The following is a 24,825-nucleotide window of genomic DNA, read 5'->3' as shown; positions in this document are numbered from 1 at the left end:
GCTGAGAACGAATTCACTGCTTCTTGTTCTTCTCAATAAAGTAATTAGCTCCTATAACCTTCAGGCCTTCCTTCTCAGCCCAGTCTCTAACACCATGTCCTTTCTTCCCGGTACCCCAGTGCTGACGATCTTCAGGTGCTGTGAGATTCGTCACATCGCCTTCCAGGACAAGGAAGACGTAGCGGTGATAGCCTGTCTTTGCTGGTGGACCAGGCGGTTTATCTATTTCTGAGATCAGAAAGTGGAGCATATGGAAGGGATTGAAAACACTTACAATCCACGACGTCTGCAGGGGAGGTGAAATCGGACTCGAATTCCAGGCCTTGCGGACCTGAGGCTGCGTCCTGAGCTGTGGCGTAGATTATCGTGATCCACTTGTGGAGTTAGTCAATAACAACCCTAAGAGACCATGTCGTGCTCGATGTAGAGTGTTCCATTGGAGATTGAGAAGATGTGGAATTTCACATGATCACTCAGGCATTGATTCCATTAAAATGTACCAGCTCTGGAAGGACATTCTCCGCCCGGCTGTAACACATTGGGTGAAGCATTGAAAGAAAGACAAAGAAACACTCATCTTACATGGCACATCTCACCCCACTTCGGGTTCTTCCTTGAAGGGGCATCAGGGTCCGTAAGGGCAACTGTAAGACCCGGCGTGCTTGTCATGTTCGGACAGAAGGTCTTCAATGTAGGCTTCCATTTAGTATCTGACTGTTTGAATCTGTTGCCAAATGCTACAGGCTTTTGTTTGCTACCATAATAGGGAGCTACGAAACATTTTGGCTGGAAGTCATCGATGACTTCGTCAATAATGCTTGCTTTCTTCAAGCTGGAAGAACATAAGTCAAGACGTGAAGGATCTTGCCATGGTTTGGATCAGCTCACGCTTTTCGGATAGTGTCAAATGCATCTTCAGTTTCTCCAATAGGTTTCTGGTCGGCATAAGTTGTAAGACTTGTGCAAGTAGACGACAAAAAGAGAAAAAGAGCAAGGCTTGAAAACAACTGCATTTTGAGACAGAATTCAGTGCATTAGATGTTTGAAGAGCAGAAGAGGAAATGGTGGGATTTAGCTTCAGTGATAAGAAAAGCATCTGCTGTGCCTTCCCCGCACATATACTGCTACCCTGATGTCATCCCTATTAAATCTTGGTGCCTCACTTTGAAGGCATCGAGCAGAGGAACAATGAAAGACTGATAGACAATGCTTCCAGATATGCTGCACAGCATTGTCAAAATATTCTTCTAATAACATATGAAAGATCGACCCAGAGTATGAGGCTCTTCATGCTGGGCATTCTGGGAATGAATCTACGCATGATTCTACTCCGCAGCACATTGACTTGTACCAAGAGATCAGGATAAGCTTTGAAATAGAAAATCGCAGAAAAATATACACTAATAGAATAATAAAATCTCAAGACCTCTCAGACTTAGAGAACCAATTTGGTAAAGGAAGACTTCCGCATAAGGATAAATCTGGGTTGTCCCGGGGTATATCAAAGGACATGTATCGTATTGAATTAAGCAGGTGCAAGACATTGAAAGATCTCAGTTCTCAACCGCATCAAATACAATAACAAATGAAAGTGCAAATCCGCTGTGACCGGACGAGTGTCTGGTGAATAGGGGCGCCCATGATCCAAAAATACAAGGAGGTTCCACGCGATCAATGCTGTCATCTGAACCATGTCAAATCCTTGTCTTCGTATGGAAATAGCAACGTGTTGATTGCAGACGTTTGGAAAGACCGAGTACACCAGCAGAGCCAGTTGGACTTCTATGAGTTGTTCTTCATGATGCAGGCTGTATGAATTTGCGCGAAAGTTCTAATCGGTGTCATCGTCGTCAAAAGTCGGAAGGAAGCCTAGTGTGGCGCTCTTTTGTGGCTAGTGAGCAGGCGAGGATCATAGCGACGCATAAAGTCAATAACCAACTTGAACCTTGGTAGAAGGACTCCTCAACACGGCCACAAAAGAATCCAATCTTTGCGGACACCGAGCTTCTGGGACCCCCTGAAGACATTTCTCGACATTTGTCTTCACGCGCCTTCAACACTTTTCCTGCGATCGAGCCACGATTTCTGAGACTCGTCGACGCGACGCCCAGAAAACGTTCGAGCTCCTCCTCCAGACATTGTTTGCTTTCAACACAACGACACAATGGCTTCCCTCGGCGAGGATCTGTTAGGGATAGTCAACAAGCTCCAAGATTTGGTTTTCAACACAATAGGCAATGATAGCTTGGATCTTCCTCAGATTGTATGAATTGCCTCATGTACTTTTTTTTCTCTTCACATGCTAACTTTTGCTTCAAGGTCGTTGTAGGTTCACAGTCGTCTGGAAAGTCCTCAGTCCTAGAGAACATAGTCGGTCGAGACTTTCTCCCTCGCGGTAGTGGCATTGTTACTCGCAGACCCCTCATCCTACAACTTATCAACATCCCTACGGACGATGACGATTCTCCTGAAGCGCATACTGCTGCTGCCGTTGCTACACAACCAGAATGGGCCGAGTTCCATCACATACCGAATCGAAGGTTTACGGAATTTCAAGACGTAAAGCGCGAGATTGAGAACGAGACAGCAAGGATTGCGGGAAACAACAAGGGCATTAATCGACAACCTATTAATCTCAAAATCTACTCTCCTCATGTGTTGAGTTTGACTTTGGTGGATCTGCCAGGTCTGACAAAGGTAAGATTTGAAGATCCTGGACTACTCAAAAAAACAGTATCTAATTATGACGTGTAGGTTCCAATTGGAGATCAACCCACAGACATCGAAAAGCAGACTCGAAACCTCATCTCAGAGTATATTGCCAAGCCGAACAGTATTATATTGGCGGTGTCTCCCGCGAACGTCGATATCGTCAACTCAGAGGCTCTCAAGCTTGCACGCCATGTCGACCCGTTAGGTAGGAGGACGATTGGAGTTCTCACAAAGATTGATCTCATGGATCATGGCACAAACGCACTCGATATCCTTTCAGGGAGGGTGTACCCTCTGAAGCTAGGATTTATTGGTGTTGTGAATCGATCACAACAAGATATTCAGGGCAACAAGTCGCTTGCGGAGGCTTTGAAGTCAGAGTCGGACTTCTTCAAACATCACCCCGCATATCGAAACATGGCAAACCGATGTGGAACCCAATTTCTAGCAAGGAGCTTGAACACAACCTTGATGGCACATATTAGAGAGCGACTACCTGATATCAAGGCGAGACTCAACACACTAATGGGTCAAACACAGCAGGAACTTGCTAGCTACGGAGACATGCACTTTAGTGGCAAGGAACACCGAGGATCTTTGGTTCTACAACTTATGACAAGATTCGCGTCTTCCTTCATCTCGTCTATAGATGGTACATCAACAGAGATCTCGACCAAGGAGCTGTGCGGTGGTGCCAGAATATACTACATCTTCAACTCTGTATTCGGAAATTCTTTGGAAACTATTGACCCTACGACAAACCTCTCTGCTCTCGACATACGGACGGCGATCCGAAATTCAACTGGACCTCGACCTAGTCTCTTCGTTCCCGAGCTTGCATTTGATCTTTTGGTTAAGCCTCAGATCAAGCTTTTGGAGATTCCTAGCCAAAGATGCGTGGAGCTAGTGTACGAAGAGTTGATTAAAATTTGCCATACCTGTGGATCAACAGAACTGACGAGATTTCCTCGATTACAAGCCAAGCTGATCGAAGTTGTCTCTGATTTACTCCGTGAACGACTTGGCCCTGCATCGTCATATGTTGAATCGCTTATTTCTATTCAGCGAGCATATATCAATACTAACCATCCTAACTTCCTTGGGGCAGCAGCTGCCATGAGCAACGTCGTCAGCAACAAGCAAGACAAGGAGAGGAAGAGACTCCTTCAAGAAGAGAGAGAAAGACGGGATCGAAGACGCCAGAAAGAACTTGGTGGTGCAAACGGAGCCGACACACCAGAGAATGAGGAAGAAGAGGTCGAGAAGGTTGAGAATCTCTCCCATCGAAAGGCGCTGCACAAGAATCCTCGAAGCATGTCGCCCGCAGTTCGGGAAAATGGAAACAGCATCACTTCGACAATGAACGGAATCCGAGCTGGGTCACCTCCAAGATTCAATGGCCAAGCCATGGGAGGAGCACGCGACTCGTTCCTGAACTACTTCTTTGGCAAGGATGGAGCCCCTGGGGGAACAGGAGCATCTTCAGCCCAAAATCCCAATCTTGGACGACACGTGAGCCAAAGTATGGAGCCAAGCTTCAGTCAGAGCATCCGAAGGCAAGAAGAGCGCGTTGTCCACAGAACACCTGCTCAACAAGCTCGAGAGGACGATTACGAGCTAGGTCGGGCACAGAGAGAATATGATTACAACTCTCCATTTGTAGGATCTACAGCCCTTTCTTATATGGAGAGAGCTAACCGGGAGCAGGGAAACAACACTGAGCCAGCACTTACCGACCGTGAAGCCATGGAAACGGAACTCATTCGAGCGTTGATCTCATCATATTTCAACATCGTCCGGGAATCGATAGCAGACCAAGTTCCCAAAGCTGTCATGCATCTTTTGGTCAACCATTCCAAGGACGTAGTTCAGAACCGCCTGGTGAGCGAACTCTACCGGGAAGATCTTTTCGAAGAGCTATTGTATGAAGACGATGCTGTTAAGAAAGAGCGCGAGAAATGCGAGAAGCTTCTCAAGACATACAGAGAAGCAGCGAAAATCGTCAGTGAAGTGGGGATATAAGGCTGTGAGGGAGGAGCATTGTTAGATTAGTTGCATGGGCGCGGCAGGGCATTAGGGTTGGAGAGGTGGGCTGATGAATGACTGACTGGACTTGTAGAAATACTATACTTGGTGTTTTTTGAGTTTCGCCCTCGGAGGAAACTTATACTTTCCCAACTCTATTACATGGGTCTTGGATTCGATTCCATTCATGGCCAATGTACATACAATAGATGCCTCACTACATTTTGTTTCCGATGGATTAGAACTGTGAGCCAACGGCATGAAGACGGCTCTTGTAGTATTTTGATGGATATATCGTCGTAGCAAATGGTACACCATTACACCAGGTCAATTCCCTCCTTCGCCTCCACAAGGATCGACATCCTCTAAGATGAAACCTTATCTTCTTGATTTATCCCCGAAACACACAAGCCGCCTCCTATCCGTCCCAGCGAACCAGTCAGCGCGGCTCCGACTCACCAAAAGATCGTGCTCCCACGTCCTTCCCGCCAATGAAAAGCCAAGCCTGTAATAAGCATCCTGCATGGCGTGGCTGAAATTAGCGGCACAGCTAACAAACACTCGAACCTCACTCTCTTATAACTTCACTTTTGTGTGCATGACAGATCCCTTTTTCGGATGGTTTATTTTTCTAAGCGGTGCCGAAAAATCTAGTTTCTGTTTGTGTCTTAAAGAAAGTTGACGTGTAGGTGGTTTACTCTGCACTTAAGTGAAGAGAAAAGGGGAGAGGAAGAGAGTTAACCTTAGCCGCCACCAACAAACGCCCCGAATCATCACTATCACCACCAACCCGCGAAAATGACAAGCACACCACCCCCAAAACTAACCACGACGACCTCATCCTCAACACCAACCCTCACACCTCCATCCTCGCACCCACAACCACGCTCCCCATCATCTCACACGCCCCAACACAGCCATCACCGCGGCCGGCGCCTACGCAACTTCCTGCTCCCAGACGGCCGCGAAGTGCACATCGCGCTCTCCCCCGAAGAAGCCGAGATCCTGAGAGAGAAGCTAAAAGTGATCCGTAAAGACGAAGGTTTTGATCTAGTGATCAACGGGAGTCCGGAGCACTTGGATGCATTGCGGCGCGCGCACAGCCATCACGAGAGTCGGCGGGAGGATCTAAGGCGACGGCATGGCGAGGATGTTTTTGATGAGTTTGAGAGCGTGAGGGCCGAGTTGGATGCGTTGGGGAGTGAGCTGTGAGTTTGTTATTTCTTTGTCTTGTGTTGGGGAGGGGAGTTGAGTGGGTTTGAGATTGAGACTGAGACTGAGACTGATGATGATTGTAGACATATGTTGACGGATCATGCGGTGTCGTTGGATGCTAATTTTTCGAAGTATGGGTATTCGGCTCATTTGAGGACGTATGATACGGATTCGACGCCGGGTTCGAGTGCGTCGTCGATTCATGACTCTGAGTCTCATGAGAAGAAGGATTGGGAGGCTGAGAAGAGAAATGGGAGGATTATGAAACTTTATAAGAAGGTGAGCATTTCTTGTTCCAAACTGATCCTTGATCTGAACTTGAGATTTGAGGAAGATGAAACCTATGCCGTGTGAGATGAAAACAGGCTTGAAAACTCATAGCATGAGATTTCGTTTTCTTTGAGAGTGAAGATACTGGGGACTTTTCTTGTTCGGAAATTTGAGGGTGTTTTAATGCTAACCACATCTACAGCCTACTGTCCGGCAATACTTCCACAAGGGCCTCTTATGGAGAGCATCAGGAAGCACAGAAGTAGCGTCCTTCGAGCTGTTCGTCGACCTTCTCTATGTTGGTATTCTTGCCATCAACGGAGATCATGCTTCTGAAGACCCAACTGGAAATGAACTCCTCCGGTTTTCTATCACATTCATCATGTCTTGGAAGATCTGGAGTGATCTGGCTCTGATCATTAGTTGGTTTGAGACTGATGATATCTTGCAAAGACTGTCGGTCATGTTCATCATGGCATGCTTGCTTGGGTGAGTCTGAGAATCAAATCTTTCCTTACAATCAGTCTAACATGATACTAGCTTGACGACCAACATGCTAGATGCATTTAACACTACTTATTCGATGTTAATAGCATTCTACCTCGCTGCTCGCCTCTTCATGGCTTCCTATCTCATAATCCTCGCAATCACTATCCCAATGATCCGAGGCATGATGATAGTCCAAGTAATCCTAGCACTAATCCCATCTGCCATCTGGGTTGGATCGATTTACATCGACATGCCAAATCGACTAGCAGCTATCTGGATCGCCATCGTCTTCGACCTGTGTGCAGCATTAGGTGTAGTCATCGTCATCCGAGGAGCGAAGCTCGTCTCGAAACGCCTTGCAGCATGGGTTGACAAGGTCTTTGAGTTCTATCCCGCCGTCAACATTGAGCACAAGACAGAAAGGACGAACGCATTCGTCACATTGGTTTTTGGCTATTCGGTCGTTGCTATCATCTACCAAAACGCCGCTTCATTCGGCCTGAACGCTTTCTTCGGAAAAGCAGCACTTGGTCTCGTCCAAGCATTCTGCTTCAACTGGCTATACTTCGAGCTCGATGGCGCAGACCTCTACCAACACGCCATCAGACGCAATGTCGTCTCAGGTACCTCTCCCCTCCCCTCCCACCTCCCTCCTCAGCACCTCACTAACACCACACACCCAGCCATGATCTGGGGAACCGCTCACCTCCCCTTCGTAATGTCCTTCGTGCTCGGCGCCTCCGCGCTCTCCAAACTCGTCCTCGCCACCGACTGCCGCGACGCCAACATCGACGCCCTCCTCTCAACCTACACCTCCAAATCCGAGCCCGAGATCCCCATCGGCCTGCGGTGGTTCTACTGCGTGGGCCTAGGCCTCGCCCTGTTCTGCATGGGCATCATCTCCATCTCGCACATCCACAAGGACGCCGAGGGGGTGCGCATCTCGAAGAAACACCGCATGCTGAATCGGTTCGCCGTGTGCGTCATTTTCTTCGCGCTGCCGACGGCGAAGGGATTGAATAGTCTGCAGTTGGTGAGTGTGACGACGGGGTTGGTGGTCTGGGTGCTGCTGTGGGAGTTGTGGGGCATGAGTTGTCCTGATGAGAGTTTCTTTGGGGAGAAGAAGCCGTGTCGGTATACGGCGCGGTGTAAGATCTCGAAGAAGGATTTGGAGAGCGCGGTTAAGGGGGGCCATGTGGTGAATGTTAGTTCGTTGAGTGATACGGGGGAGAAGGGGACTTATAATCATTGGTAGGTGGGCGTTTATAAAGGCTGGGTTATGGTGGAGTTGGTGGACTGTGGGCGTTAGATTGGTTGTGGGGTTTTGTGAGATAGGGATAAGATTCCAAAATGTATAGCTACTTATGAGTTAGGATGTTTACTTCATGCTAGATAGGCAGAAGGTGGATGGTCAGCCAATGACAGGATAATAAGACACGGCTAGATACGCTTAGTACAGAACTACTTCTTAAGAGCACCCAGGCGTGTCTCAGAGTCTACTTCCGCTTCATTTGGTGCTCAATCAAGCATTGCCTTACTGCTGATGACTATGTTCCTACTCCTCTGTTTTAAGTAGTCTTATGTCGATACTTAAATACCTACCATATTTACACCTTATCACTCAAACATTCAAGACTCAAACTCACAACGAGAGACAATGCCATTCCATTCATCTCATCAAGATACTTTTATACAATAACCAAACCACACTAGACTATAACTATACACAACCCATCTCTGCTACCTAACTAGCCATCGGCTTCGCAGGCTTCCCAGCATCAGGCCCAGCAACTTGAGGCTAATCACATCACACATCAGCATTCATTCATTCCCTCTCCCTACGACTGCCACAATGGAAAGACCACTCACCTTAGTAGGATCACACCCCTGCGGGGCCTTCGAATCCCTCGGCTTCGGCGGGGTAGCCGTGGATCCCGGCTTCTTGGTCGTCGCTGGTGCCGTGCCGGCTAGGATATTGGCTCTTGCGTCTTTCTTGCCGGTTGCTTTGGCCTTTGGTAGGTTTCGTTAGGTGAGTGTTGAAATTGGGGGGAGGGGAGAGGGTGGGACTTACTGTGTCGTTACCGGCGGCTCCTCCTGGTGCTTTGGATGCTTTTGGGGCTTTTCCTGTTCCTGCTGCGGCTCCGGCGCCGTTGGGGGCGGGGCAGCCTGGGAGGTCGGCCTGTGTGTGTTAGTGGAAGTTGAGGTGTGGAGATGGAGAGGGGAGAATAGATGGGATGAGTAAGGGTAGAGGTAAAGTTTGGAATGTTCCGAGTCTTTTGGGATGTCCTAGAAGTCATGATACCACAAGAAAATCATTGTGTTCCAGTATCTTCAAAAGTCTAACTATAGGTGGGAGGGTAGATAATCCTTTCAAGATTCAACTTACAGGAGTCGTTCCCTTAGCAGCGGCACCAGACTTCGAAGCAGTAGGCTTCCCAGCCGCCTTCGATGTTGATGCCTTCACTGACGTAGCACCCGCACCACCAGCCATACTACCAGCCGCCTTTGAAGTCGCACCAGCCTTTGGAGCCGATGTCTTTGCAGAAGCTCCTCCAGCAGCTTTTGATGTCGATTTCTTGACTGATGTTGCCCCAGCTCCAGCCCCAAGACTTCCAGCCGCCTTCGAGGTCGCGGATGCCTTTATGGATGTGACACTTGAAGCCCTATACATATTAATACAATAGGATGAAATGGGTAAACTCAGACTTACCCAGCAGCAGCCGCCTCTCCATCAGCCGCGGCATCGTCTTGGCGTCTATAAAAGTATTCCCTCCCCACATTCACCGTGCCAATCTTGGCAAGCTTATTGGCAGGTGTATAAGCATCCCTCTTCTCAAGCGAATCATCCGTCCCCGCAACGAAAGGAGCAGCATATGCCGTAGTAGCAAGAGCGACCAGCGCGTAAGAAAAGAATGTCTGTCCACGCATATTGCCGAAAAAACCAACTCTAAGGAAAGAATTCTATAAATTATTAAGAAAGAGAATGGGACGTGGAGCCCCAGAAAGAAGAAGTATGATGAAGAAAGAAAGAAAAGAAGAGATCAAAAAACCAGGGGAGATCGTGGGAAAAGAGCCTCTTTTAGTAGGCCAAGGAAATGCTCTCAATTATAAGATCGACCAGAAACAATCAGACCAGCAAAAATCCGGAGAATGATCCCGGACGACCCTCAAACAATGACCATGTTTCCTGTAGATCAATCAGATAACTCTGAGCCCGGGAAGAAAGAAGCAGTGACAATTTCGTTCTTTTCGGGTATGATTAAACGTGCATGCATTGATCCCAAAAATACCATCCGGGGAGAGGAAGTACAGAGAGAGCCCAGGTTGCGAATCGCGGGAAAGACCCAAAGAGCGCACTGTTTGAGCCGCAACCACTCGGAGGTCCACAGTTACGGCCTTGGTTCTCGCCCTCAATCGAACTGTGACAATTCACGAACCAGCATCCACCATTCTGACCGGCGATGCCCTCCTCCGGAGCAAATTGATGACATTCGTTTAAACTTTTCACACTTGGGATCAAACGAACTTTGTAGCAAGACACACACAGAGATGTCAGAAAAGCCAAGGCGAAATAACCATAAATTTCTCCAAGGGTGGTTGCATGACATGTCTGTGCGAAATGATGTGCCGAAACGAAGATCTGTTTAGAGTTGCGATTAGATATTGTTTCGAGGCGCTGGGCGAGTCAGAACTCGGTCAATGCACGTGAGAGCGAAGAAACAAGATTTTTTAAGCTGAAAGACATCAGAAGTTTAAACAGGGGGCCGAAGAAGGTTCTCCCTAAAAGTCCCTAGATATCTGGATCAAGTAGAGAGTTTCTGCTGTCAAATGCCACGGAAAACATGAATGACAGACGGCCGGAAAGAGTTTGCAACAAGTTCAAGCACCTCATGATATTCAAAACTATGCAGAGAATAGTGGATCGAGCATCCATACACAAAGCGGCATATTCCCATATTGCCACAAGCACCTTTCAGAGATTGTTGTATTCACAGCAGGCATCACTTGACACATATGAAAAAGGAAGCCCTGGTATTCGTGATATTAACATCGACATGCTATGCCAGCCTATTCTACAGAAGAAACATTCGCTTGCCACGTGAATATACAGATGCACCAGCCTAGAAACCGAAGGGGTTTTGAGGAGCTGAGAATAGTCAGTATCAGTCTAGCCAAACGCACGTAGCAGACACTTACTAGCTTGAGACAGGTTTGCTCTACGCCCAGTAGCCTGAGGCATGAGCTTCTTGGTGTCGCCCGACACCCCAAATCTCACAGGCGGTGGAGGTCCAGTCTTCTGGGGCAACAATGGTTGCATTGCATGTTGTTGAGGAATAGGAGGCACTGGAGGAGCATTGAAGGAGGGTTGAAAGCCATTCTGGGGTTGGGCGCCAGTAGGTGTAGGTTGCAAAGGTGGAGGAAGGAAAGAGTTGACCCCGGTAGGTTGCGGGTATTGTTGCTGTTGAGGGAAGGAACTCTGGAAGCCTGTAGGCTGAGGCTGGATAGGAGGGAATTGCTGCGGCCGTGGATCGGCGAATGGTCCACCTCCATTATTCATGCCGTTGTTCATGAAATTCTGTTGAGGCATGCCGGTCTGCATTGGATATTGGAAGCCACCATTTTGTTGCATTCCAGGATTGAATTGGTTGAAATTCTGTGGCGGCTGCTGCTGCTGCTGCTGGTTCTGAAAGCCCGTTTGAGGTGTTTGAAGGCCATTTTGAATGCCATTGAAGCTAGTGTATTGTTGCTGCAATCTCAGGTCATTCAGGCTTTGACCAGGTGGAGCAATCTGTGGCTGATAGCCTGCTGATGTCTGCATGCCAGTGGCCTGGGGTTGCAATGGGGGCAACGAAAAAGCACTTTGCTGATTCGCGTTAGGTGCAGACAATGGTCTGCTTGGTGGAGCAGGAATCATTAGCGAGCCTTGGCTTTGATACTGCTGTGCCGGCGCTGGTCGTTGACGCGCGATATTTAGACCAGAGTTCATCTGGTTCATCTGGTTGAACTGTGGATTCAGTGCACCAGTCTGCTGAGGTGCCAAACCTGTCTGTTGATTGCCAATGCCAGCAAAAATAGAAGGTGTCACTGGTGGAGGTTGGGGGGCTTGTTGTTGCTGTTGTTGTGGTTGCACCATCTGTGGGGGTGGTTGAGGAGGTGCGGTAGGTTGGGCCTTGACTGGTTCAAGCGGTTGAGAGAGGAGTGAGAGTTCTTGCATTCCACCTGTTAAGGCAGGAGCTGCTGGAGCCGGTGCAGGAGCAGGCTGTGAAGGTTGACTTGTAGTTGCTGGAGCAGGCTGCTTTGATGGTTTCACATCCCAAGCATCATCATCGAATCCACTTCTGACCATATCCTTTTGAGCAGGTGTTGGCACCGATGCAAGAGGAGTTGCAACGCCTTCGGACTTCCTCTCCTTCGGTTCTTGCTTGAAAGCATCCGGATCAACAGTGTCATTTGTCTGAACAGCAGGGGCCGGGCGTCCTTTGCGTGTGTTATTCTTCAAGGTCCCACCTGGACCAGAGAAAAGACCTCCGGATGATTCGCCATCAATGACTTCTTCACCACCAAAGCTAACATTTCGCTTGGCTCCGGCTCGATTATACTTCTTGTCCAAGAACCGCATGACCTTGATGATGTCGCCTTCTCGGAGACCAAGTGTCCGAAGGACAGTTGCATCAATATCTGGTAAGACGCTTTCGTCCATAGAATCTCGATTAAATGCTTGTGCATATCTCTCACAAAGGCCAACAGCAACGTCGCAAGATAAGAAGAATTGGAACCAATCATACTCTGGTTTTCCAGGCGGACGTTCAATGGTAGCGCCGGCTGAGGGAGCACTCCCTCCGCTAGCATCTCTGGATCTCTCTTGTTGTCGAGCTTGCTGCTTTTTGATGTCCGAAAGTGGCTTGTCTTCGTCAAGAGATACCCCTGTAGTTCTCTCCACATACTCCAAATCTTCAATGGACATTTTGGACACCGGTACAGCGATTTTCACGCCATTCATCTTATGGAGGTTGATCTTTCCATCCTTCAACGCCAAGAATTGAGCTTCTACACTGAATGATTTCGATCGATCGGTCCATGTCCGTACTTTCGATGGATCAGGTTCTAGTGATGTTAGTATCAAATCGACGACTCTGAAATTAATCAGGCACCAAAGTCCCCAGTGTTGTAGGACTTTGAGGTCTGTCTATGCTCCAAAAGGGAAACTTACTCGATTTCGAAGATCGTGACTGGGTATCGTGTCGACCGTCATTTCTCCTCTGTTGGCCATGGTTGTTACTATCTCGCGCCGACAAACTACTGTTTCTTTCGGGCAGGCGCATCCCAGGGCCTACCTCTGACCCTCTCGATTCCTCCTCTCTCCGAGCTGCTTTCAAAGATTCCTTTGCCAAGCGCTCTTCTTCGAGTCTGTTTTGTTCGACGAGTGATTTCCCAGCATTGACCCCAGAGTTGCTACTCGTTGTGACAGTTCCAGTAATTTCGACATAGCTGCTAGGAACGACTCCTTCTTTTCCATTTCGAAGTCGCCGAACCTGCCACCATTCTTCGCTCTTAGTATCGTCGATAACAATTACCTCATCTCCCACAGCGACTGTAACCTCGTCCTCTCCTTGTGCCATAAAGTCATAAAGAACCTGTCCTTTCTTCTGTGAAGTTCCCGAGCCTGCAAATATGATCTCTCGCAATCCTCCAGCACGTACGGCACCTGCGAGCTCTCCAAGAGCGCTCACAATCTCTTGTGCAGTATCTTTTGCCCCCGCGTGGAAGTCGATACTTTTGCTTGGCTTTACAAGCTCCATGAAGATGTGCTTCCCCTCAATCGAGTAATGCGTCATTTGATCTGCTGTCCATTTCTGTTCCGGGCCATCCCTTGCTTTCTCAGGAGCAATCAAGATCACACCTGTGGCGGTATTGATTCCCAATGTTGTGGGCATCTTCTTCCGCTTCCCCATAACCTCAACCATCTCATTGATGTTATACATGTGGAAACCACCTGGTGCATGGTGGGCAACTTCATCGTCAATACCTCTGTTGAAGCTCGCTCTGTTGTAAGGTGGTGAGGCTTGTGGTCCACCTGATGAGGAGGGCGACCTATAGGGCTCGACGGGCTCAGGTGATCTGGCTATTGATCCTGGACGCGCTGGCAATGAGGGTGTTGGTCCCTCGTCCTCATCTGATGCTTCAGGCGTGAATTGTGGCGGGGGTGCTCGAGCTGATGGAGCAGAAGCCTTTCGCTGATTTATGATACCTGCCAATGCCGCAGCTGGGTTATGAACAGGCGACTGTGGCGATGGAGGCGATGGTTCTGGTTCTTCCTCTTCTTCCACTTGTGCAGGCCGTCGGGGCAGGCTCGGAGGTGCTGAGGTAGAGGCTGCGGGAGTTGAAGCAGGAGCCTCATCTGACACCTCAATATAGTTGGCTGGCGCAAACCCATATTCTCCGTCAAGTCCTACCAATATCCAATCTGGGTCTGTAGTATCAAACACTTCTAGCTGGGAATCTTCCGTGAATGATAGCTCTTCATCCGTTTGTCGAGTATAGTCGTAAAGGGCGCGAGCATGAGCCGATGGCTGAGCCTGTACCACAGTTAGCATATTCAATTCTTGTGCATATTTCACCGCAGATCTTCTGGTGCATCATATCACTTCGAAAAAGCCGTGTGTATATATATACACAATAGATCCAAGGCAGATAAATAACCACGTAGAGCAGCCAAGCAGGCACGTACCTCTTCAACATAGTTATTGGGTATCAGACCAACAGGCTCGTCGTCATCTTCACCAGAAGCCTTCTTCTTTGCCCTCCACCAGTCGTCCTCTCCGCTCTTCTCTAGGACGTAGAGTATATCCCCCTCAGAAATAGCAAGCTCCGACTCGCCTTGCGGCGCATAATCGTATATTGCTCTGTAGACGCCGAGGAAACCCATTCTTTCAGCAACAACCTAAGCAGACTGGCAGAGGCCAGGGAAACCCTCGTGAATAGTTCAAGGTGGTTATTGTCCTGCGAACCGCTCTTGAGATAGCCCCATGTAATTTCGGGAGGTCCGTTCCAACTTCCAAGCTTCGAGGCCGCGATTCCGGGCTACCACGAAATTGGAAGCTTACAGTATATCGTTTGCGTCCTGGGAGATACAGCACGAGACGTGCACAGGATCCAGGCCGAGGAAAATAGCTGAATAAGCACTTGCTGCTGCCAGTGAGGATAAGGAGGAAGGTCGAGAAGGGAATAGGAGCTGTTGAATTGTGGAGGATGTTGATTTCCACGATACGACATAAAGCCTCGATTCGCTAAGGTGGCGGCGGGCCCGCTTCGCTAGACGGCTCCCATAAAAAAGGACGTCACATTGGATTTAAACTTCTATATTGTGTGAATCTGATAGAATTATCTGGTATTCTTTATCGCTACAGACATTCTTAATTTTTTTTGATCTTTCAATTAATAACAGACATTAAGCGTAATTCAATGATCGAACTTTTTTCGAGGGTACTTCCGTCTAAAATGTCATGTAACATGAATAATCTCCAGCAACGCTGCCTGAACGGGGATCATGCATAAAGTGTGTCAAAAGTGCAATTTAGCAACAACTCCCTGCTGCCGCATACAAAACCTCGGCATTAAAAAGTATATCTGAAGTTCATCGTCCGCTCAACCAACATTTTACCTTTCCTTTGTTTGTTATTCGCGTACCAGAAGTACATTGTGAATACCGCCACGATGCCAATGATCAGGATGTGGGAGCCAATGCTCACCCAAATCGCTGTCATATATCGTGGGGCTTCCTTTTGTCTCACAATGAAGCTGCCTGCGATTCCTCCGAGACCATTACAAGCTGTAATGGCTGCAGCAAAGGTAGCTCTCTTCCATTGTCTGGAAAACATTTGTCAGTACTCAGGGAAGCACCAAGTCTTGGCAGAAGGATCACTTACCCAACGATGTTTGAGGTTTGATAGGCAGTCATCGCAGCCCAGTTACTGACGTAGGCGCCAGTTGCAAGATAGGTTCCAACATAACGAACGGTGACCTGAGAGGAGAAGCCAAGCATACTGAATCCTATGATTGTACATACACAATTGAACGTGATGACGAGTCCTCGAAGCTGGTAGTAGTCTCCTACAATGCTAGAGATGATCACCGGGATGACGGCATAGAAGTAAGGAGGCGCCGAAAGAAGAATTGCTTGATCCTCAGAGAATCCCATACCAGACTGCAAGATGATAGGTAGAAAGTACGAAAGACTGGTCGAGACGAGGTTCAGGCAGAAGTATAACGAGCAGAAGCCATAGAGCATGGGATTCGCAAAGTGCACGAGACACTTTCGCCAGGCAAACTCTTCGACTTTTACATCTCCACGGTCATCCTGGACTCTGGACATGGCTAAGTCTTGCTCTTCGGCTGTCAAGAAGTGGAAGCTCTTCTGAGCATTGTCTGGAAACTCGGGAATCCACCAGAAAGTAGCAAAGCCTACGACTATATGGCATCAGTGTGCGAGATTTATCACGACAAGCTTTTCTTACCAATAGCAATCAAGCCTTGGACAAGAAACATCCATCGCCAGCCGGCAAGACCACCTTTTCCGTTCAAGTGATTGAGACCAAAGTTGAGGAAGCCTCCAAGACCAACGATAGTCACTTCTCCAGATTGGAGGAAAGCAAACCTCAACTGCTGCTCCTTTCCTATAGACGAATCAGTAGACAATTTTGACAGATATCTGGAAGCACATCGTCTTTGATAAGCCTCCTTCGAGGATGATCCTGAATAGCTGACTCTCATGAGGAACACAAAAGAAACGCGGAATTTGACATACTGGTATACCACGTGCTAATAAGATAGCTAAGACCTGGAAAGATAGCACTTTGAGCAATCCCAAGCAGTATCCTCAACCCGACCATCTGCGTCCAAGTAGTAATAAAAGCAGTACACTACTCTCATCAGCCTCTCTCATCCTATCCAACCCAAAGGACCCACTCACCATAGTAATAACCCCAAACATAACAGTAATACACCCAAACATAGCCCTCGGCCCTAACCACCTCACTAGCAACGTAGCCGGAAGCTGGAACGTAACCGACGCAACCGTATACACCAGGATCGACACCGAATACCTATTCCCTACCCCGAGCCCCAGATCTTCAAAGATACTCGTAACCGAGGCGCTCGAGATGATGCCCGAGTCGAGTAGGTTGAGACTACATAGGATCCCGGCGATGGTACATAATCGCCAGTCTATCTTCCGCACCAGTTTCTTCTCTTGGACGGTGAGCTCTTCGATGGATTCCTCGCCTTCTCTGTCGCCGTCTTGGTCCGGGTTGAAGCTCGTTCGTGTGGCGAAGGCATTCTTCGTGTCTGGATCTTGGTCTTTGATGGATCCCTCTCTCTCTAGACCATTGTGATTTTCGTTTGAACTCGCCATCTCGCCCAATGTTCCTCAATCTGCTCTCTCGCTTTAAGATAAACGTGAAGACCTCTCTGTCTACCCCTCACTTAAACCTTCCTCTCGACTGGATACAGCAGGCGCGAGCGAACTCAAATCAGACCGCGAACTAAAAAAAACCTAGAATTCAAAGATGTCCCATCTACCGTATCCAGGAAAAGTCTTCCTTCCCCTTCCATCACGACCGTTGTACATGCATTATCTACCTATCTTAGCCGCATCCTCGGCCCCGCCCTTCCCTTGTACCATACATCCATCAATGATCAATCATCGATTACAGTACAACACCAGTCGGGATGACAAACCGACGGCAGTGCATTGCAGATCATTTTTCTCTTTCTCGCGATTCCGAAAACCTTGTGCTGCGATGTCGGAAGTGCGTGCTTCTGTTCCGCACTTTGGATGGCCGATGATTATCCTCTTTGTTTTCGGACAATTTTCACGAGTCGACGATGATGTGATGGGAAGGTATGTACAGTACAATAAATAATCTTTGGCTGGTCTTTGGTAGAGATTCAATGTTCGGGTTGGAATTTATAAACAAGATAAGGCTAGTTGTCTGGATGTATAGGCGTTCATTCTTCGCAAGTGGGTGGAACTTGGGTGGACTCTAATGTTCATGAGACTTTGTGATATTGAAGACTTCCTAAAGTCTGGAGTCCAATGTTCATGGAATTTTGTGACTTTAAAACTTTCCCAATATCTGGCCACTGCCCGACATTCACGATACTAACAGACCTTCGGACTTGGAGGGGCATTCACATCAACCTCAGAAATCACAGCAAAACAGCAAGCGTTTCTCATCATAATCATACATTTCTTCGCTTCTAGAAGCTTAAGAGCGAGCGAACAGGGTATACATCTACAATAAACCTACACCAACTAATGTTTCGTCCCTTTACTATCATTCTAATTGATCCCATTCTTTTGCATCACTCCTCAACCAGAAATGTCTAATAACGCCCAACCATCCCAAATTCAAAGACGTTTCCCATTCTACTCATCCATGCCCCCAGCCTCCTCCATATCCCCATCACTCTCCTCCATCTCCTCCTCAGCCTCCTCCTCCGTCACTGCGCCATCCATCTCAATGCTCTCCTTCCCCTTACTCTTCCAAGTGCCCGTCCCACTCTTCCTCGAGGTCCCCGCACTCGCAATATCATCCGTCTCACTCATGCTACTCTTCCTAACCAGACTATCTCTTCTCTGTGTCCTGCTCACCACACCAGGAAAGATCCTCGGTTCGCTGCCAGAAAGGTGAAGATCGCCAAATGCTTCTACCGGCCAAGAAGTCTCTCTCGTGAGGCCTGCGAGGTTTGGCGAGGTTATCGAGGTGGAATTCTGGCGGGTGTGGTCACGAGATGATGTTGGCTGGGATTGATGTCCTTCTTGTGCCTGGTTCATTCTTGGCTGTTGAGAATCGATGTGAAGCTGCGAGTGGGAGTTCGGGATTCGAGCGGCTTGTGCTGGGAACTGTTGGTAGGCTTGAGAACTCGAATCGAGGTGCATTGTACTCGTAGATGCATTGGTCTTCAGGGACGATGTTGGTGAAGCTGGTCGGTGCTGGGGTGCGAAGGGCAATTGTGAGACTGTGCTCGCTGATGCTGGAGTTGGTGTTGCAGCTGCAGTGTATCGTGCAATCCTATAAGTGTCAACTGATCGATTTTTCATGATGGTGAGAACGACTTACATTGCAAGCTCCTGCAACAGAGTCTCATGCCTGAAACCTTCTCGAATATTTGGCACGTTGCTCTTCGCCATAGTGTTTCCCTTGACACCTGGCAGATAATAATCTGGACCAAGCCATCTCTGCTTAATAGTATGTTCAAAACCGCTTTGGGTGACCGAGTTCTTAGCAAGCTCGCACATATCCACAGCACTCAACTTGTAAATCTGTGCAGCGACCGAGTACTCCTCAATCAAAGGCTCCTTCGTAAACGCAAATTGAAGAGGATCATCAGTAGACAACGAAACGTTCAAGCCTCTCTTGAAATACTGCAAGAACGGATTTCTCTCGTATGCCAAGAACAGTGCATTGTTGCTGAGCGGAGACATCGCAACACCGATCTGCTCGAGATAGAAAATGTATTGCAGAAGGGGTACCTTACGAAGTAATAGACCGTGACTGATACTATGACAGCAAAGAACAGCAGCAGCCAAATGATCCGTATCGCCAGCTTCTCCACAATGAGGACGCAGTACAAAAGTGTTGAAACCTCGCTGTTTTCGCCAGACATTCAGCGAGGCCATGTTTGCGAAAAGGTAGTAGATCCAGTAGCTGTAAGGAGGATTTTGTTTCGAGTCCCAAACTTTAGGCACAGGAAACTTTCTGAATAATCGACGTTCTGGCTTGCTCTCATCATCAACACTGTCAAAGCCAATGACCCTTTGCAAGAAGATATGAAGCTTTGGATGACTGGAAGGGTCCTTCGTCACCTCGAAAAGAGGTTGAAAGAGATTAATGAGGACCTCCTCGAAATTCTGCATCAAGCCACTCGATTTGTAGACATCGAACAAACGAGGAACTTGGATTAGCCACCGGATGTTGTGGGAGAAGAGCTTGTTGTCAACGACCCACGCTGCAAGCTTATCCCATTCATCGATAGCTCGTCCGTATATCGAGATACGCCACTCAGCCATCTGATATTTGCTAGACTCAAGATCGGAAATAACCTCTTTAGTGATCTCAGCCAGGTATCTACCATTGATGAAATTGTCCGTCTTGAGGAAGATAGTTCTCAATCTGGATTCGCCAATTGGGTTGTACTTCAGATTGAACTTGTCGAATCTATGAAACGAGTCTGTGTGAGCCTGGATATGATTAGCTGCTGTACAGCATTCTTGTAAGTTGAAACTCACATGCATATCCAGCGTATCGATACTCAGATCGTACGCCGTCAAATTGATGCTCTGGAACACCTCTTCTAGAGTGAGATGTTTGCCATCTCGAAACATCACAACCTCATCTGGACATTTCTTCATCTTACTCTTAATGAATCGCAGCAAATGCTTCTGATTCATACATGCCGAATGATGGACGTGAGTATCCACCTTTCTGACGTTGTAAAAATCTCTGTGAGGGACTCTCTTGCTGTCCGCCATCTCCTGATATTCGTTGAGTAGCACATACAGATTAAATTTGCCTTCAAGATACTGCAATCGTCGAAAGGCGAAACTCTTGCTTGGGCCATCTGAGGACACATTCAGGATATCTTCTAGATCCATGTAAAACTCTCGGATTGTAGGGATGTTGATCACCGGAGTGTCCAACTCCTCGGCTTTGGAGTTCTCGTAGATTTGATAGACGCTATTGCCATCGAGACGGAAACTCATCTCACCAGGCCCGGGAACAGGTAGAACATCCTCGATGTCAAAATCTTCGCCAATGTCCTGACCAGGCTTTCTTTTCTTTTTCGGAGTTTTAGAGATTTTGGGACTTTGAGGAGTTGCAGGTAGATTCATAGAACTGAAATTCCTGCTGTGCTCACCGTCTCTCGTCTTAGGCCTCTCCAGTGGAGGAAGAACCATGCTGCTAGCCATACTATTATTCTGGCTATTCTTGCCATTCGTAGTACTTGGGCCTGCTTTGTCTCGCTCCTCATACCAAGCAGGCTCTGGAGGAGGAGGATAGATATTCCAATTCGGGTCGTCTTTTGGGTTGTCTCCATCGCTCTGCAAGGAAAGACGAATATACTTGTGTCGAATATCTAGCACCTTTTGAATATTGGTATAGATTGTACTAAGCTCGGAAGTGATATTCGCATCATTGCTAGCAAGCCCGCCTGCACCACTCCCTACGCCAATTCCTGCCCCGGCTCCGTGGAGACCTTGGGTCTCTAAGAACGGCTTCGGTTCATGAGGTAGACCTGGGTGTGCGGCATGATCTCTTGCAGCTTGGTCTGCTCGGAGCAGTGATTCTGTGCGAGGAAGAGAGATTGGGCTATTGTGGAAATTGTTTGCAGCAGCTATCGAAGGTTCCTGTATGGTATTGCTTTCGGGATGCTTTGACAAATCAGCCAAACCGACGGGGAATGCAGGTCTGTATTTCCCAGAGCTATAATTGTTTAGTATTTGAGGTTTGTAGGAGGTAACAGAATCTAACCTCTGCGTAGCATGCTGTCCACTTTTCATAGAATTTATGCTACCTGACCTCCTCAACCCAGCTTGATCCGCCTCAAAGAAGCTCGACACCGACCTGGGGACGAGGACCGGGCTTCCGCGAGGAGAGCTTTGAGAAGCGCCCCAATTGCTGCCACCCGTCTTCTGAGCCTCCAATTGACTTCGCTGGTAGAATAGCTTTGCATCCGCCTGACTCAATTGCTTCTCAGCAGCGTAATCATAGTATGCCGTCTTCCTTTGCATGTCTCGAGGCAGCATTCCCTCCTGTGTATCCGAGGGCGAGCTTGTCGCAGGCGTCTCTTCTGCCATCATGGCAGCTTCTGGTAATAACGCGTCCTCTTTGTCTTCCCTCTCGTCCCATGAATCTTCCGAACCTGCTCCAGTGCGGCCTGTTTCGTGACTCATCTTATATTCATCCTCTCCGTCTTCGGATAAGTGATCTGTCTGAGGTTCTGTTGAGGACCCCAGTTTTGGGGAATTCGACTCCGAATCGAGGATGTGAGAGGTAGTCCCTAAGGTAAAAGAATTCTCAGTCTTTGGCGGGGACTTTCAAGGTTGGAATTCTAGCTCTCGTTGCGGGGCAGATTGTGGAGCATGGAGCTTACCAGGAGCCATGGCTACCAACTTTGATTGTTCACGCGCTGTTGAAAGGTGCAAAGGTAGATTGATGGTAGAATTCAAGATGGACGTGGAGTATCAAGTAATTTTCTTGCACAAGGTACTTTTGGAAATCACAAGGCTGAATTTGGGGAGAAGAGCTACCCAGTAGTTTCTTGAGCTCACCGATCAAGTCAACTCGCCTATTGTTGCTCACCGCGCCAACACGTGAAAAAGCAAACATATTCAATGTCTCTTATCATTGGCAAATAAGGTTTTTCTCTACACTATCCTACTTTGCCGTTACCAATACTGGCTCTATGTCTGGCTCTACCAGAGCTCTTGGATCCTTCCAATCCATACATTCCTCCAGCGAAGAATACAATGAAAGCTCCAAGTAGCGTTCCAGGTGAAAGCCTATTCCCAAATAGCCAGATGCTCAGCAAAAGACTGACCAACTTCCTGACATTTAGTACTATCGTGACTGTCAGGGCCGAAGCTGCGGAAGCCAGTAAATTTACACCTCGAATGCACGCATATTGCGTCAGAACATTCATGACGAGGTAGACAAGCTGACTCGGGATCTGGACAGTATCCAAGCCTTTCTGAAATTCAGGAGGTAGGTTCGAGATTTGGTCATATACTGGAAGACCCAGAGGGGGAGAAGCTGCCAGCTTTATGAATTGCCTCCTCATTGAAGGTAGGAATGGTATAAAGAGAGGTAAGGCCAGGAGGTGTGAGTAGAAGAGGTTCTCTTTCCAATGGGGTCCGTATGCCTTGTATGTTTCTTCTGTATACAAGCCCATAATAGCTGACAGAACTTGCGCAACAAAGAGTATGACGAGGCCAGTACTGAACGCGGGTCTTTCTTCAGAAGTTGCAATATCTTTCTATAGACTTGTTAGCTGCATTCTTGCTCTTCCTTCTTAAGCACCGTACTTTAGACTGTTGATCCGACCATGCCGCAACGATCACACCAATTGTCAAAAGAGTGACTGCAATCACTTGCAACCTAGAGAAACGCTTCCCCCAAATATATCCAGCGATCAGAGTAGTGATGCTTCCTCCAGACCGGAGAATAATATGTATTGGTACCGAGATGTTGTAGCTGAAGGCGTGGTTATTCAGGACGTTGATGGTGAAGAACAAAAGTATATTTATCATCCATCGTTTTATGGGTACGTGATTCGGCGTGAGGAAGAAAGGAGGTCGGGTCCGGTCGAACTGCGAAAAGTATCCTGTAGTGGCCACGAAGATGAATTGAACAAAGGTCAAAAGTGTTCCTACGTCCCGTCAGATCTGAGAAGTACTACGCCTCTTCAAGAACATACCACTGTCCGGCTCTACACTGTAGATAGTATTAGCAACTGCTTTCTTTAAGCCAAAAGCAAGTGTCTAAGACTTACTTCACTATAGCTTCCAGCGCAAAAACCTATAGGATTTATGAGCTTCTCTGCCATATCCCAAGCATCCGTACCATAGCAAGACTCACATTTGAGCAGCAACCGCCAAAGATCAACCCGAGCATAGCACCAACTGCAAGCCATTGTGGAATTGTCTCAATGAATATGCGCCCCAATAACCCCATCATTCTCGAGGAAGCCGGTCGTGGATCGTCTATGCCATACATCTCAGCCTTTTCCAAGGATGGTCGCGCGTCAATGACTTTGGGGGTTAAGACATCGCCATCAGTCGTCGTGGAAGCTTGGAGCTCTCGTAATGTCGACCTTCGACGCGGGACTGTCATGGGGCTGGACTGAGTACTGCTGGAGTCAGCTCTGCGTTTACGAGCCATTCGAGATGATTTCTGCAAGAGCTGGGCACGGCGAGGCCAGGCAGAAAGTTTGCGAGAAAGGAGTCGCGAGCTGACACGTAGATGAACAGAAAGCAACACGGTCCCTCCATGCTGACTAGGACGCCGACTTACTTTAACTGAAGTGTGATATCACACTACGGAGACTAAGGCCCAGTGCCGAAGTGAGTTAGGAGCAGAGTGAACGATCAAGCAGGCAGGAAAATGGCAAAATTTGATCATCCAGCATCATAGGCAGGCAGCTCATTCGATGGAGGGGATTGATCCTGGCTGGCCTCTGTGGTGTGTGTGTGTGTTGCCCCGTACTGCACAGGATAATGAGTGGGTAAGGTTTAGGGCCAATTCGGCAATGAATGAATGACACGCAGGAGAGGACAGGCTCAGCCGGCTGTGGCTTGGTCAGGGCAAGAACAGGCACAAAATCCCGAGAGCCCAGCCAGGAATAGAATGCGGATGCGGACGACGATGGCTTGGAAGGGGAAGGTCACATCGAAATATGCTTAAATGCCAGCACTGCGATCGATGCTGCAATGCTGTGCGTGCGGGTCTGAGCTGGGAGAGACAGTGCCCCCAGGAAGCATGAATCCGGAGTCAGACTAGTTAGTGTCAACAGCTGTCGTACTGTAGCTAATTACCTGGACTCGATATACAAAATTAAACAGAAGTTGTTAACGTTTCATAAGAAGCTAGACAATTCTCATACTGTTCTAATTACTTCGATATCTTCAGTAAACAACGACTCGTCTTAAATATGGCTTTGGGTTAATGTGGGCCTCTCTCTCTCTCACTTACGACAAGCATCTCCTATTCTTTACTCAGACCGCTTTTATTGACCGCTTGCACGCCAGGGACCGCCCGGATCACATCTCAGAGGCATAATGATAATATTGAAATCTCTTGCATTATTCATCTGCGAATGAACTAGTGTACGTGATCGCTGAAAAACCTTGCTGAAGTGACAACCTCTGCAAGCTTCTCAACCCTCCAGAAACGAGTTCTTTCGGACGTTAAGCAGACTGCAAAACAAACCAGGTCCCCGCTGGATCAGGACAACTGTTACCACCATCTCAGTCATCCCAACCAGCCTCCTCCATGGATTTGTGGCATCTCTCCGCCACAATGATACTGGGCCGTTTCTCATAACCGAAAATCC

General features: G+C 48.0%; 10 protein-coding genes across 10 annotated transcripts; 3 read left to right on the top strand and 7 right to left on the bottom strand.

The window, feature by feature from the left end:
• Positions 1 to 13: 13 nt before the first annotated feature.
• LY89DRAFT_677014 (PEBP-like protein) lies at positions 14 to 1,013 on the bottom strand (the record flags this gene model as incomplete). The annotated part of the gene is made up of 4 exons (XM_018213647.1): positions 14 to 222; positions 275 to 374; positions 583 to 832; positions 889 to 1,013. 4 exons carry the CDS (start codon positions 1,011 to 1,013, stop codon positions 14 to 16), a joined length of 684 nt encoding a protein of 227 aa, XP_018062974.1.
• A 747-nt stretch (positions 1,014 to 1,760) lies between these two features.
• LY89DRAFT_691041 (uncharacterized protein) lies at positions 1,761 to 5,065 on the top strand. The gene is made up of 4 exons (XM_018216222.1): positions 1,761 to 2,263; positions 2,320 to 2,697; positions 2,755 to 4,371; positions 4,420 to 5,065. Exons 1-4 carry the CDS (start codon positions 2,165 to 2,167, stop codon positions 4,732 to 4,734), a joined length of 2,409 nt encoding a protein of 802 aa, XP_018062972.1. The 5' UTR covers positions 1,761 to 2,164; the 3' UTR covers positions 4,735 to 5,065.
• LY89DRAFT_335249 (uncharacterized protein) lies at positions 1,811 to 2,146 on the bottom strand. The gene has a single exon (XM_018206817.1). The coding sequence runs from the start codon at positions 2,025 to 2,027 to the stop codon at positions 1,851 to 1,853; it is 177 nt and encodes a 58-aa protein (XP_018062973.1). The 5' UTR covers positions 2,028 to 2,146; the 3' UTR covers positions 1,811 to 1,850.
• A 254-nt stretch (positions 5,066 to 5,319) lies between the features above and the next one.
• Positions 5,320 to 8,196, top strand: LY89DRAFT_691040 (uncharacterized protein). The gene is made up of 5 exons (XM_018216221.1): positions 5,320 to 5,945; positions 6,036 to 6,231; positions 6,425 to 6,711; positions 6,763 to 7,334; positions 7,395 to 8,196. The coding sequence occupies exons 1-5, from the start codon at positions 5,536 to 5,538 to the stop codon at positions 7,964 to 7,966; spliced, it is 2,037 nt and encodes a 678-aa protein (XP_018062971.1). The 5' UTR covers positions 5,320 to 5,535; the 3' UTR covers positions 7,967 to 8,196.
• A 161-nt stretch (positions 8,197 to 8,357) lies between these two features.
• On the bottom strand, positions 8,358 to 9,702 carry LY89DRAFT_691039 (uncharacterized protein). The gene is made up of 5 exons (XM_018216220.1): positions 9,422 to 9,702; positions 9,098 to 9,374; positions 8,783 to 8,890; positions 8,581 to 8,721; positions 8,358 to 8,509 (listed from the first exon to the last, which is right to left on the bottom strand). Exons 1-5 carry the CDS (start codon positions 9,637 to 9,639, stop codon positions 8,456 to 8,458), a joined length of 798 nt encoding a protein of 265 aa, XP_018062970.1. The 5' UTR covers positions 9,640 to 9,702; the 3' UTR covers positions 8,358 to 8,455.
• Positions 9,703 to 9,755: 53 nt separating this feature from the next.
• LY89DRAFT_335171 (uncharacterized protein) lies at positions 9,756 to 10,456 on the top strand. The gene has a single exon (XM_018206816.1). The coding sequence runs from the start codon at positions 9,862 to 9,864 to the stop codon at positions 10,357 to 10,359; it is 498 nt and encodes a 165-aa protein (XP_018062969.1). The 5' UTR covers positions 9,756 to 9,861; the 3' UTR covers positions 10,360 to 10,456.
• LY89DRAFT_691038 (uncharacterized protein) lies at positions 10,457 to 14,955 on the bottom strand. The gene is made up of 5 exons (XM_018216219.1): positions 14,441 to 14,955; positions 12,923 to 14,288; positions 12,460 to 12,816; positions 10,909 to 12,393; positions 10,457 to 10,858 (listed from the first exon to the last, which is right to left on the bottom strand). The coding sequence occupies exons 1-5, from the start codon at positions 14,636 to 14,638 to the stop codon at positions 10,833 to 10,835; spliced, it is 3,432 nt and encodes a 1,143-aa protein (XP_018062968.1). The 5' UTR covers positions 14,639 to 14,955; the 3' UTR covers positions 10,457 to 10,832.
• A 123-nt stretch (positions 14,956 to 15,078) lies between these two features.
• Positions 15,079 to 17,451, bottom strand: LY89DRAFT_629856 (putative MFS transporter). The gene is made up of 5 exons (XM_018211224.1): positions 16,682 to 17,451; positions 16,517 to 16,631; positions 16,227 to 16,385; positions 15,639 to 16,179; positions 15,079 to 15,579 (listed from the first exon to the last, which is right to left on the bottom strand). The coding sequence occupies exons 1-5, from the start codon at positions 17,120 to 17,122 to the stop codon at positions 15,327 to 15,329; spliced, it is 1,509 nt and encodes a 502-aa protein (XP_018062967.1). The 5' UTR covers positions 17,123 to 17,451; the 3' UTR covers positions 15,079 to 15,326.
• Positions 17,452 to 17,994: 543 nt separating this feature from the next.
• On the bottom strand, positions 17,995 to 21,794 carry LY89DRAFT_691036 (AMP deaminase). Its single transcript, XM_018216218.1, has 4 exons — positions 21,246 to 21,794; positions 20,003 to 21,197; positions 18,834 to 19,954; positions 17,995 to 18,785 (listed from the first exon to the last, which is right to left on the bottom strand). The coding sequence occupies exons 1-4, from the start codon at positions 21,665 to 21,667 to the stop codon at positions 18,140 to 18,142; spliced, it is 3,384 nt and encodes a 1,127-aa protein (XP_018062966.1). The 5' UTR covers positions 21,668 to 21,794; the 3' UTR covers positions 17,995 to 18,139.
• A 250-nt stretch (positions 21,795 to 22,044) lies between these two features.
• On the bottom strand, positions 22,045 to 24,118 carry LY89DRAFT_691033 (UAA-domain-containing protein). The gene is made up of 5 exons (XM_018216217.1): positions 23,352 to 24,118; positions 23,266 to 23,291; positions 23,191 to 23,207; positions 22,799 to 23,142; positions 22,045 to 22,749 (listed from the first exon to the last, which is right to left on the bottom strand). The coding sequence occupies exons 1-5, from the start codon at positions 23,652 to 23,654 to the stop codon at positions 22,147 to 22,149; spliced, it is 1,293 nt and encodes a 430-aa protein (XP_018062965.1). The 5' UTR covers positions 23,655 to 24,118; the 3' UTR covers positions 22,045 to 22,146.
• Positions 24,119 to 24,825: the final 707 nt, after the last annotated feature.

Source organism: Mollisia scopiformis, assembly GCF_001500285.1.
Source record: "Mollisia scopiformis unplaced genomic scaffold LY89scaffold_32, whole genome shotgun sequence".
Classification (NCBI taxonomy): Eukaryota; Fungi; Ascomycota; class Leotiomycetes; order Helotiales; family Mollisiaceae; genus Mollisia; species Mollisia scopiformis.
Note: the sequence above shows the minus strand (reverse complement) of the source record. Positions and strands in the feature narration are given on the sequence as shown.

What these genes read in the sequence shown, in the direction of transcription:
- LY89DRAFT_335171 (XM_018206816.1), top strand. Translation starts at nt 9,862, where the DNA reads ATGATCCCGGACGACCCTCAAACAATGACCATGTTTCCTGTAGATCAA.
- LY89DRAFT_335249 (XM_018206817.1), bottom strand. Translation starts at nt 2,027, where the DNA reads ATGTCTTCAGGGGGTCCCAGAAGCTCGGTGTCCGCAAAGATTGGATTC.
- LY89DRAFT_691039 (XM_018216220.1), bottom strand. Translation starts at nt 9,639, where the DNA reads ATGCGTGGACAGACATTCTTTTCTTACGCGCTGGTCGCTCTTGCTACT. An exon ending in GGAGAGGCGGCTGCTGCTGG is followed by an intron (nt 9,375 to 9,421) that starts GTAAGTCTGAGT and finishes TAATATGTATAG; the next exon opens with GGCTTCAAGTGTCACATCCA. An exon ending in AGGGGTGTGATCCTACTAAG is followed by an intron (nt 8,510 to 8,580) that starts GTGAGTGGTCTT and finishes TGATGTGATTAG; the next exon opens with CCTCAAGTTGCTGGGCCTGA.
- LY89DRAFT_691038 (XM_018216219.1), bottom strand. Translation starts at nt 14,638, where the DNA reads ATGGGTTTCCTCGGCGTCTACAGAGCAATATACGATTATGCGCCGCAA. An exon ending in CCAATAACTATGTTGAAGAG is followed by an intron (nt 14,289 to 14,440) that starts GTACGTGCCTGC and finishes ACTGTGGTACAG; the next exon opens with GCTCAGCCATCGGCTCATGC. An exon ending in AGCAAACCTGTCTCAAGCTA is followed by an intron (nt 10,859 to 10,908) that starts GTAAGTGTCTGC and finishes GACTATTCTCAG; the next exon opens with CTCCTCAAAACCCCTTCGGT.
- LY89DRAFT_691041 (XM_018216222.1), top strand. Translation starts at nt 2,165, where the DNA reads ATGGCTTCCCTCGGCGAGGATCTGTTAGGGATAGTCAACAAGCTCCAA. An exon ending in GCTTGGATCTTCCTCAGATT is followed by an intron (nt 2,264 to 2,319) that starts GTATGAATTGCC and finishes TTTTGCTTCAAG; the next exon opens with GTCGTTGTAGGTTCACAGTC. An exon ending in ATCTGCCAGGTCTGACAAAG is followed by an intron (nt 2,698 to 2,754) that starts GTAAGATTTGAA and finishes TATGACGTGTAG; the next exon opens with GTTCCAATTGGAGATCAACC.
- LY89DRAFT_691036 (XM_018216218.1), bottom strand. Translation starts at nt 21,667, where the DNA reads ATGAGTCACGAAACAGGCCGCACTGGAGCAGGTTCGGAAGATTCATGG. An exon ending in TCGATACGCTGGATATGCAT is followed by an intron (nt 19,955 to 20,002) that starts GTGAGTTTCAAC and finishes AATCATATCCAG; the next exon opens with GCTCACACAGACTCGTTTCA. An exon ending in CTGTTGCAGGAGCTTGCAAT is followed by an intron (nt 18,786 to 18,833) that starts GTAAGTCGTTCT and finishes TGACACTTATAG; the next exon opens with GATTGCACGATACACTGCAG.
- LY89DRAFT_629856 (XM_018211224.1), bottom strand. Translation starts at nt 17,122, where the DNA reads ATGGCGAGTTCAAACGAAAATCACAATGGTCTAGAGAGAGAGGGATCC. An exon ending in TGTTTGGGGTTATTACTATG is followed by an intron (nt 16,632 to 16,681) that starts GTGAGTGGGTCC and finishes TGATGAGAGTAG; the next exon opens with TGTACTGCTTTTATTACTAC. An exon ending in TATTAGCACGTGGTATACCA is followed by an intron (nt 16,386 to 16,516) that starts GTATGTCAAATT and finishes ATTCGTCTATAG; the next exon opens with GAAAGGAGCAGCAGTTGAGG.
- LY89DRAFT_691040 (XM_018216221.1), top strand. Translation starts at nt 5,536, where the DNA reads ATGACAAGCACACCACCCCCAAAACTAACCACGACGACCTCATCCTCA. An exon ending in GATGCGTTGGGGAGTGAGCT is followed by an intron (nt 5,946 to 6,035) that starts GTGAGTTTGTTA and finishes TGATGATTGTAG; the next exon opens with ACATATGTTGACGGATCATG. An exon ending in TTATGAAACTTTATAAGAAG is followed by an intron (nt 6,232 to 6,424) that starts GTGAGCATTTCT and finishes CCACATCTACAG; the next exon opens with CCTACTGTCCGGCAATACTT.
- LY89DRAFT_691033 (XM_018216217.1), bottom strand. Translation starts at nt 23,654, where the DNA reads ATGGCTCGTAAACGCAGAGCTGACTCCAGCAGTACTCAGTCCAGCCCC. An exon ending in TTGGCGGTTGCTGCTCAAAT is followed by an intron (nt 23,292 to 23,351) that starts GTGAGTCTTGCT and finishes TAAATCCTATAG; the next exon opens with GTTTTTGCGCTGGAAGCTAT. An exon ending in GGTCGGATCAACAGTCTAAA is followed by an intron (nt 22,750 to 22,798) that starts GTACGGTGCTTA and finishes ACAAGTCTATAG; the next exon opens with AAAGATATTGCAACTTCTGA.